This window comes from Apteryx rowi, unplaced genomic scaffold (assembly GCF_003343035.1).
Source record: "Apteryx rowi isolate R43461 unplaced genomic scaffold, aptRow1 scaffold_312, whole genome shotgun sequence".
Lineage (NCBI taxonomy): Eukaryota > Metazoa > Chordata > Aves > Apterygiformes > Apterygidae > Apteryx > Apteryx rowi.
The window spans coordinates 369310-379959 of record NW_020449553.1 but is presented as its reverse complement, the minus strand read 5'-3'; the positions used below and the strand labels follow the sequence as shown (position 1 = coordinate 379959).

General features: G+C 38.4%; 1 protein-coding gene across 3 annotated transcripts in view; it reads left to right on the top strand.

Annotated features, from left to right (window-relative positions):
• Positions 1-57: 57 nt before the first annotated feature.
• The window catches only part of LPIN2 (lipin 2), a 48692-nt gene continuing 38099 nt past the window's right edge, over positions 58-10650 (top strand). Inside the window, exon 1 of one of the 3 annotated variants that reach the window (XM_026070577.1) lies at positions 58-212. Coding sequence is in view for 2 of the 3 variants with exons in the window: in XM_026070576.1 (XP_025926361.1) it covers positions 9831-9917 (87 nt within the window). In the remaining variant the exon portion in view is untranslated. Of the gene's footprint in view, positions 213-9632; positions 9918-10650 lie in introns of those variants that run through there. The other 2 variants (XM_026070576.1, XM_026070575.1) reach the window with 2 other exon arrangements.

Genomic DNA, 10650 nt, shown 5'->3' with positions numbered 1-10650 from the left:
GAGCTGCACCAACCATCGCCGCTTGGCGCAGTTCGCATCCACCCGGGCGCTGCTTCCCCTTCTCCTCCTTCCCCGTCCTCTCCCCAGTCCTCCCCCCCGCCCTTTTCTTTTCCCTGTCTCCATCCATTCACCCACCCATCCATCCACCCATCCATCCATCCATCCATCCATCCTCCCTCTCCTGGCGCCGGCCCTGCCTGGCCTCGCTCGAGGTAAGCGAGAAGGGCCGCTGCCGCCGAGTCGGCTTGGGGAGGGGGCGCGCGCGGCGGGTGTGTGTGTAGGTGCGAAGCGGGGGGCAGTGAGCAAGCCCGTGGGGCTGCCCCCAGTCCTTCCCCCCCCCCCCCCGGCCGGGTGTGGGGCTGGCTCCGCTCCCTCGCTCCGCGCCAGCCCCACAGGGGGCTCCGGTGGTGGGCGCCCGCGCGCACCCCGAGCAACGGCCGCTGCGCCCCCGCCCTTAACGGCCGCTCGGAAGCGGGTGGCCGTGCAGCGCCGGCGGTTGTGGTGGCTCTGYCGCCCCCGGCCCTGCGCTCCCCGCAGCTCCGGCCGGGCGCGGAGGCGGCCGCCGGGCACGTGGGAGCTGGGCTGCCCTCGGCACTTGCCGCTGTGCGCGTTTGGAGGGAAGGGGGAAGTCGTCCTCCCTTCTCCGCGCTGCCGGAGGCGTTAGACGGGTCTGGCACAGCGGGGAGGACTCTGCCCGCCCTGCTGGCGGGGGCCGGGTGACCTCTGGAAGCGCCTTCCAGCCCTGTGGTGACATGAGGGCAGTGTACCGTTTTGAAGCGTCAATTTTATTGGCTCTGCTTAATGTTGCAACTCTCAATTTTAAAAGCCGTGATACATGCCTCGCTGCCCTGGCTCCTTCCATTTCACGGATATGAATTTCTTAGGTTGCTTCTGTTAACTTGCTTAGCTGCAGGGCATTCCTGGGTTTGCGCTTGTTTTGTCTGTTTATCCGTCCTAGGAGAGGGAGTATGAAGTGTTAATCACGCGAAGTACACTGTCTGCGTTCTTTGTGTGTGCATTTGAGTTTTTGCCAAGTGCCCGTCTAAGTTATCTTGTGTGAACTGCATTTTTCCTCTCGTTAAGTGGTTACTGAATGCATGTTGGAGACATCAATGGTTTGTAACAGAGCTAGGCAATATGCTGTTTAAATGTGCATTTTCATCCAGCAAAATGATGCGATAAATTTACCTGTGCTTTGCCTGCACTTAATGTTTTCTCACAGATGCAGTTGGGCTAGTTGTACAAAAGGTGATCTACACACTGTCTGACTCTTGCAAACAAAAATTCATTGCTCTTATGAAAATGCATTTATTAGCCATATCCCGTAACAGGTACTATTTTAGGATCCATTCTGAGGGGAAGAAGATAAAAGATAATTCTACAGAACTCAGTRATTTTTTAAGACATAACAGTGTTTCTCAGGACAGTTTTGAATACTGTATTTTTAATGTTTACAAAATACACTGGAAGAGATAAAATGTGTTGTTTTACACATTTTAAGAATGTACAGGTGCTCATTAGTCAAAATGAAAAATCAGAAGCCCCCATATGCTTTCACTTTGTATTACACAAAGTGTGGGCGTGGCAATCAGTCATGTTACTCTGTATATATGCATACATAATCATAGTTTATATGTACACTAGGAAGAACATACATGAATGTAAACAATTACCCCACTTCCTACAAAAAAAAAAATCAAGGAAGAGGAACTCTTTTGGGTGGAGTGAAGGAATGATCTTTGAGGTGCTCTTTAAAAATGTATTACTACTAGACAGTAGAATATTAGAACTGGTAAGCTGTTTCTAAATGATCATGGTCACTCAGGATGTCAGGGAGTTTGAGTAAAATGCTACATTATCTGTTATTCTTCACTGAACGGTGCTGAAAGGCTGTGGTAAGCAATTGCAGTATAAATTATTAAGCTTATAGCATAGATTTTTGGTTAAATGTATTAAAATATGTTTTTTACTGGCCCCCAAAACATTGGTGTATGAACTTGGGTCTTTCTTATTTATAGTACTTAATGTTTCAGATTGTTGCAAAGTTAAGTTCTTTGTTTTCATAAACTAGAACAAAGTACATTAGAAACATTCTAGTATCACAGTGTAGAGAACTTTTTGTCCTCTCTTTCTACCTCCAGCATTTTTTTTTCATTCCTGTGAAGTCATGATCAAGTATGGTGATCTATAAACTGCACTTATTGCACTTGACATCCCATTATTTATCTTAAGAGACAGAGACACCAAACAGTGGCCCTTCTTTGTATTACATGATTTTTGACTCTGTCTCTACCCCAGAGAACTTGCAATCTAATTAGATCAGATCAAGYTGCTGGTAGTGGAAGTAAGTATTTTGTTCAAAGCCACACAGGGAACATCTGTTAAAGCTAGAAATTAAATTAGTTGAATTTCTTCCTCTTTTCCTGAAAGATGCTTGCATGGTTAATACTTCAGATTGGAATTTTCTTCTTTTTTCCATCTTCTTTTTTTTAAGTGCAGGATCACAACATGTGGGGAAAATGGAGAGAACAGCTCTTGAAGGTCTCTGTCTGTGATCACAGAATATCTGTGCTGAGTTAGAACATTTATATTCCCCCCCCTTTTTTTTTGTTAAAAAAGCTTTGGCTTATAAACAATGATTAAAAGTTATTTTTATATATCATGAATTGCAAATACATTATACATAACAGTCTGAAAGGCATAATAGGACAGCTTCTGGTGTCTCATTTAGTATTGCATAGTAAGGGCATCTACATTGAAAAGCTGTTGAATTTATACAAAATAGTGGGTGATACGTTTATGATCAGATGCTAGTCTAAACCATATGTGTTAGATGTGTTCATACAGTATTGGGCAAATTCTCAGAATGTATTCATTCTCAAAATGTATTCATACTCAAAAGTACTGCATGTAACATGCTGTATCCCAAAGATTCTTACATCTGGCAGTGCTAGTCAGGAGTACTTACTCTATGAACCTTTGATCTGATTTAAGCTGTGTTTTAAGATTCTACAACAGTACAAAGATCACCTCCGTAAATATCTCAGTTGAGTAGGTATACAGAGAATTGAAAAAATGTAACTAGAATTATCCACTTCAAGCATAGTAACAATGTATCTGCCATTGCAAAGATTGTTTCATTTAAAAATGAGAGGATAGCTAGGCAAAATAAAAACTCATCTTGGTTGTTACAAACATTCTTGTACTTAGTAACATTAGTGCTTACATTTCTGTTTGTGCATCCAGGCTGTTTTGATCTGAAACTGTCATGTTAAGTCAGAATATCTCAGTATTTGAGGACTGAGCTCAAGTACCCCTTTTTTGTGGGGGGGGATGGGGGGAGAATGAATGTTTCTTTAAAAAAAAATCTTAAAGGGAAGCACAGAAATTTAATGTTTTCTTGTGCTTGTACTTCAAGGGAATTTTGAAGTAAACRTCAAGCTTCTCCTTCCTAGTAAAATATTTTATTGTTATCAGTTTTTCAGCTTTGCAGTAATGTCAGTTGACRACCTGCAGTAACCACCAGAAGTTGTCTGGAGTCATTCAGTGCTTTCCCCAAAACTAAGGGAGACTTCCTTATTGCTGTCATCTGTACTGAGTGAAGGGATAAGAACTTTAACCAAAAAATTAGTCCCTTTCTTTATCCAAAATTCTTAAGTTCAAGACCAGAGATTTAAAATATTGTAAGTAATATGGTGCACTGGAGACTTTTCTATTATTAGTCTGTGTGGCTAAAGTCAGCACATGCTAAGCCAATCTTAGGCTGTGTCTTTAGACTTACTAGTCTTTTCAGACTGCATAACTGTTCTCAGGAAACGTACTTGTTCTGGGTTGATGGTTATCAAAGGCCTTTTGAAGGAAATATGTAAAGGACTCTTTGCAAGGTTCTTGCAAAGAAACTTTTCAAATAATGAATCATAGCTGGGATTCCATTATAAATGAAATAAATTCTCTCTCACTTGACTAATGATAGAATTTAGTTTGATATGAGAACTGAAGCATAGTGATCTTTAAAAAATATCTTGGTGGTGACTTCGTGCCTTTCGTTCCCCAGATAAAAAGTGCGCATGTTAGCAGAAATAAGGAATCTGTGAGGCTGCTTTTGACAGGTTTGTGGTGTCCCATATAGATGGTGCAGACATGCTACCATATGCTAAGGGTGAGCAGGCATATCTTTCAGCAGACATGACTTTGCATTCATTAAAACTTGATCAGTAATATAAATAGCTTTTGTTTTGTGAATGAGTAAGCATACGCTACTTTGCTCAGCTATATCTAATCTTCCTCATTCCAATATCTCAATGTTATCAATACCTTTGTGGGGGAATTCTGGATGCCTAGCATTTTTACTTAATTTTCTAATAAAATAGCAGTCTTATATGCAGATTAAATTCATGGATTTTTTTCTATTTGGTACATGTGCAGCAATTCAAATAACAATGATGAGAGTCTACCAAATAAAGAAGGTTTCTTGTTTATATACACTATATTAAAATTAAGGATGTAGAACTTTTAGGGTATGCCTTATATCTGTTTCTCAGAATAAATATATTTCTGGGGAGTTTCTTGTCAACTTGAAGATATGTCCTAGTCTCATATCTTATCTTATATTCAGGTATCCATACTGAAGGTAATCACATTATTCACTGCTAAGAATTCAGGATCTTTTTCATGCTTAAATATGCATGGATGCTTGTTTGTTTGTTTTTAAATGCTGGAAGGTTGGAAGAAAGGATAAATTGACCTGAGGTCCATGGCAAGAAACTTTAGTCTTATGGAAAATGCGCATAGGTAAGGGATTGCCATTAGGGAGGTGTTTAGTGCTTTTTAGAAATATACAAGTAAAGCTTCATCTGCTTCTTCCAGCTCGTGTAAAAATGAGACAGATGGAATTTATATTTGGAAAATTTGGTTTCTGTTATATGTTTCTGGAAGGAAGTTCAACCAAGGATGATGTAGCTGTAGAAGAGTCTGTGCTGCTGGAAATAAATATCTGTCAAAGTATGGTGGAAGACTTCTGAGGGATATGCACATGCAGGTTCTGAAGGCGTTCAGTCTTGAGGTAGCCAGTTACTTCTTCTCAGTAACTTGAAGGACGTTAAGGTTTACATCTGTGTAAGAACTTTGTGTGTGCATGTAAATTAAGGGTTTTTTTGATTGAACAGATCAATTCATCAATAAACTCATTGTTTTGACTCTTACTAAAGTATTGTTTGTTCTCACTGCAGTTCCTTTATAGACAAAAAAAAAAAAAAAGTAACTTAAAAAGACTGAAGAAAATACTCATGTTAAAACAAGCAAGGGTGCGCTAATACTGAAATCAGAGGATTCAGAGTAGATCATACAGATGTATCTGGTGAGACATTACAAAAGTGACAAGCCCAAGTAAACTGTGTATTTTCTTTTCTTGCTATTATATTTTTTTTTCTTAGTGATATAAAAATTTTCAGTTGAACTGAAGAATAGTCTTAGCTGAATGCCTCTTGATTTTATTTGATGGGAGATCATGCAGGGATTGAATTTACCATCTTGCTGTGCAGATGGAAAACTAGACATCTGATTTTATTCTGTTTTAATCACACCAGTTCAGAGGGCAGTGCATTGCTTTTGTATCAGCAGTGTTTCTCCAATATCTGTTAACTGCTTGGATTCTTGTACCATGCTATAGTTACTTGTGATAGGGTTTTTTCTTTATTTTTATATATATTTTTTGAACATCTGATAATGATAATGGAAGCAGGTAACACTGCCTATTCATTTTGTTCACCATTTTTGAGTAGAACTTGATTTTTAGTAGCATGTAACTTTGATAAAATGGAAAATTTCATCACACATAATTATATATTGGGCATCTTCAGCTTTATGTGGAGAATTTTAGCAAATATATTCGGGGTTTTTTTATAAGAGGTGAAACTCGATGATATGTTTTCTATGTACTAGAGGAAAAACTCTAGCTGTTTTCTCTTAGAAAAGTCCTGGTATTCCCCTCCATAGGGATCTGAGACAGATGGTCTTTATTCAGGATATCTTCTGTTATTCATATGTAAATTTATTTGAATACAGCAAAGTGATTAGCCTTTGAAATAGGCTTAAAAGTCCGTGATCGGTATGGATAGACCTTTGCAGCTAACTGTAACAAAGATGCTGTACTGAATGTGTTTTACCCCCGGATGGACAGACCAGAGGTTCGTTTCCAGTTTCAGTAGGCAGATGCTTCAGGCCAGGGCTAGCATCAAGAACTTGGATACAGGAATTTATTTATTTTCATGCACTAGTCACATTTGTCTCTAGGGTGCAAACAAAGTGGTAAAGTGCCCGATTCTTCTTTGTATATTTTGAAAATCAGACTGTGACTGAAAACAAGTGTGATGGAATTTAGGGTTCAGAATTGGGGCTTGGGGAGAAAAGTCCTTTTCCAGTGAAAGCATGAGGTGTGGGACTGAACTGTGGTGCTTAAGAGTTAGTTGATGTGGAAAGGAAAAGGGTTTTGGGGTAGGATGGAGTGAAGAAGACAAATGGGATATAGAGCCTGTCAAAATGAACTAGGATCTTCTGAGCAAGGAAGCCTGGCATTGAGGGGTAAAATGAGACAAGGAGCCAAGGGTAAAGAGGAGACAGGCTGTTGTCATCAAGCTTGAGGAATAAGTACAATGGAAGGGATGGTATGTGTGCTCGTTCCCCTGTCTATAATGAATCTTGGTGTCCTGAGATTCTCACTTGCTCCTTTTGCTAGCAGAAATCAGGTATTTGCTGAATGTCTCTGATCTGTGTGGAGAATAAAAGTCTGTGCCAGTTGTCTGTTTTAACTCACATGATAGGGGTCATTGCGGTGCACCCAAAGATTCCAGGCCTCTTGAAGATGTAGGCAGTATCGAAATAATTATCTTCTCTGAGAAAACTCCTAGGCTTCAAAGGGGGGAAAATCCCCACTTTGCTAAAACATTCATTTAGTGAAAAGTTGGATGAAGGATGTCCCATGCTTGTTTATGTATTATGATTTGTTAATTACAGAATGGTAGATTTATCTCATTCATAGCAAATTTACCTCAATCTGTGAGTGAACTGTGATTGTGTACTGATAGAAGCTGATGTCTATAGGATTCCTGCTTCCTTCCTACCAGAACTTAGAAGGACATACAGAGATGAAAGCTGGGCAAAGAAGTCCTGTAGCTGTGTTTTAGCCACACTTCTGCAGTTCCTATACAGTACAATCAAATCACTTAAATGAAATTTTCACAGGCAATCAGATTTTTTTTTTTTCTTTTTTGGTAGTGATCAACTAGGGTATGTAAATCTGATTTGCAGCTACAAATAAATCCTATGGAAGCAATGTYTTGAATATATCAAGAGGTAAAGAATGCAAGGAAACTCTCTAAGGTCAAGTTTTAACTGTGCTAAAATAAAATATGTATTTTTAATTCTTAGTCTCTTGGCTAGAGTTCTCCATTGTGTGGGTGAAAAAAATAGTACCGCATTTCTCTGGGATGCTGTAAAAAGAAATGAATGCACTCCAGTATATTATGAAGGTTACCATAGAAAAATACCATTTAAAAATGAAACTATACTTTGTATCAGGGTTTTTGATTAATGTGCAATGAGATAAGATGTGTAGCCCCACACAGAGCAGTGAAGAGACTATAGGACATTGACTGATCTCTGTCAGCAGTATTCCCTTCCATGAGGCTAATGAAGAAACTCATATGTGCTTTCTGGGGCTAAACCACAGTAAATTCCRCTCACACCAAAGAGCTGGACCAAGGCTGCATGGAAGACGTTACTTCTAATACTTCCTAAATTTGGGGTATTTGCTTTTGAAAACTGAAGCTAATTTTCCTGTGTAACTTGTAAGTAAATAACATAGTACTTAAAAACAAACTTACTCAGAGGGGGATTACATTTTATTTAGCTTATTAATGTTGAGAAATAAAAGCCAAGGAGGCTTATTTAGTGTGCAAAACTTACTACCTGTCTAAATCTTATCTTACTGCTGGTGCTGAGAAATTAATGCTGTTACTGCAATTTTGCCTGTGTTCCAGAAAGACTGTCTTCAAAAACATTTTTATAAACTGAAGAAATTGTCAATCTGAAATACTGAACAATTTTAAAATATAATTGATATGACAGAAAACTGTACACAAAAAATAACATAAAGCTAAGTCAAAAGTGTTTGAAAAGAATCAGTATCTTACAAAGCTGATTTTCACTCTACTTGTGAACTTCCCTTCTTCCCATATTTTAATGGAACACACATGATACAGACAAGAATGGTGAACAAGCAGAGGAAAATTGAGTGTCATAGTTATTATTCTTAATATCTTATGAATAACTGTCACATCTGTGCTAATGAACCTGGTGATTTTTCCTGTGAAGAGCCACATTAAATGTAAACTTGTTCAGTATGTAAAGAAAGCTCCCAGTAATAGTAGCAGTTTATTGTAACCTTACTGCAGATGTAGCAATTCCAACACTCAGTTTAGGAGTTTGTCATCAAGATTGATTTAATTTTGGCCTTGGGTGTAGTGCTTGTATTATTTTAGAAATCCAGAAACCATTTGGTTGCATCCAATAAGTGATTCATTGTCCCTGCATTAGAGTTTAAAGTATCAGTTAAGAAAACTTCTTAGAGGAGGACGGAGTGAAAGTGGTAGCAGAATCCTAGACTATTTTCATTTCTAATTCAAGAAGTAGACCTGCACAGTCTTCTATAGCAGACACAAAGTAACATGGGGGGGGAAGATGCATGTGTTTAAGCTAATGAAAGAACTGTGAAAGAACCTGTCTATGTTGAGGAAATATAATATTTTCTCAGAGAATGGTTCTCAGCAAATATGTCTCCTATTTCTAGATTTCAAGGGTAGTACTATTTCTTTATAATACTGTGCTTCCTCAATTATTTCACATAGCCATGATATTATTTAGAAAATTAATGCTATTTTAAAATTCCTCAGATCAAAAGTTAATTTTTATTCTCAGTCATGGAGCTAGGTATACAGTAAACTCATATGCATTGTCTGCACACCCAAATTATACTGCGTTAACAATTTGGTTTAAATAAAGCAGGAAAATTTCCACAGGAAAAAATTGTTATTTTGATGTACCTTATTTTCGTATGCTTTTAGTATAAACTTTGCACCAGAATAGTTATCACTTTCCCCTTTTAAAATAACATTGTAACAGTTTTTTAAAAAAAAGTAGCCCCAATTTTCACAAATACCAAACCTTGAACAGTCATCAGATTTGTCCTGTAAAATTCTCAAAGCTAGCTCAGTGAAACCATCAGCAGAGGCAGCAGGGAGCACAGAGTGGCAGCTGGCACTCTTTAATTCTGTGTGCTGCTGGCGGAACAAGAACTTCCAATGTTGCTACAAGTGGTGGAGTTGTAACAGTGGCGTGAAAAGTCTCTGAGTGAGCCAATGTAGGCATGGCTTAAGAATCATTAACTAAATCCCTGTTTCTTTCCATGGAAGCTTCACCCAAAGTCATGTGACTTAGCGTATGTACAAGATCATTACCTATCAGTGCAAACACATGGTAAAGTCTGTCCATGTTATTACTTATCTCGGAGAGTGCAAGGGGGCTGTGACATTTCAAGCAAAGCCTATTGGTGAGGGAGTTTCTATGTGAGTTTTCTTAAAGAAGCACTTCCTTTTTAATCATAACCCTGTGTGGGAAAGCATACCAAACATTTCTCTCTAAGAGACTACAGCCCAGAAGATTTACATAATTCTTCTGCTTCTATGAAAACAGAGAAATGCTGATACAAGATTATGTTATGACTGTAAGCTGTGTATTTACCTGTACTATGGAAAGTTAGTTTGCTGGAGTTTGAGATGCATTTCTCAGAGAAGTATGATTTTGAAGACGACTTCAGTGGAATTGTTGTTGCTGCCCATGAAAGGGTTCCTTCTGGAATCTTGGTGAGTTTGATGTATTTATTGCTAAGTATGGGTACATCATTCCCTATAGCATAATTAACATATCTAACAATCTACTGCCTGTGCTTAATACTACATGGAAAACTTTAATTAGGTGTTTAGCAGACTTGCTCAATTTCCCATTTTTGTTCTGTAACTGCTGTGTGCAGTGCTAGGAGCAACCCTAAACCACACTTAAAATCTTTACTTAAGAGCAAAGATGTCTTTGGTTTTTTTTGTTCTTTGGGTTTTTTTTTTTTGACAAGTAGATCTGGTGCTACAGTGGTCCTGTTTTATACATTATTTTTTTTCCTCCAGTACTTTTAGGATACAAAGCAAAAATTAGTAAAATGCTTGACACAAAATCTTCTGGTTAAGCAAAGCTCTTTCCTCATAAATACATATACACGCAAATATAGGCAAGAAAAGATAAATTGAGGAAAATCAAGGCTATACTTGATTTTTGTTTTGCCTTTCTACCTGATCTCTTAAAACRAATGCAACTTCACTGTTTACATCATGTGGTGTTAGACTACCTTTTAATCCTCTAAATGTAAGTCAAAATAAATTCGATATATTAATACTCTGTTGTAAGCTAAGATTTACATTTAAGTAACTTTTTTACAGTGACAGTTGAAATTCATGCCCACTAAAACTATCTTGCTGTGGAGCAAAAATATCTGATAGCTTGCCTCTGAGTAACATGCGCTACTTTTTTAATGTTGTTGAGCCAGGC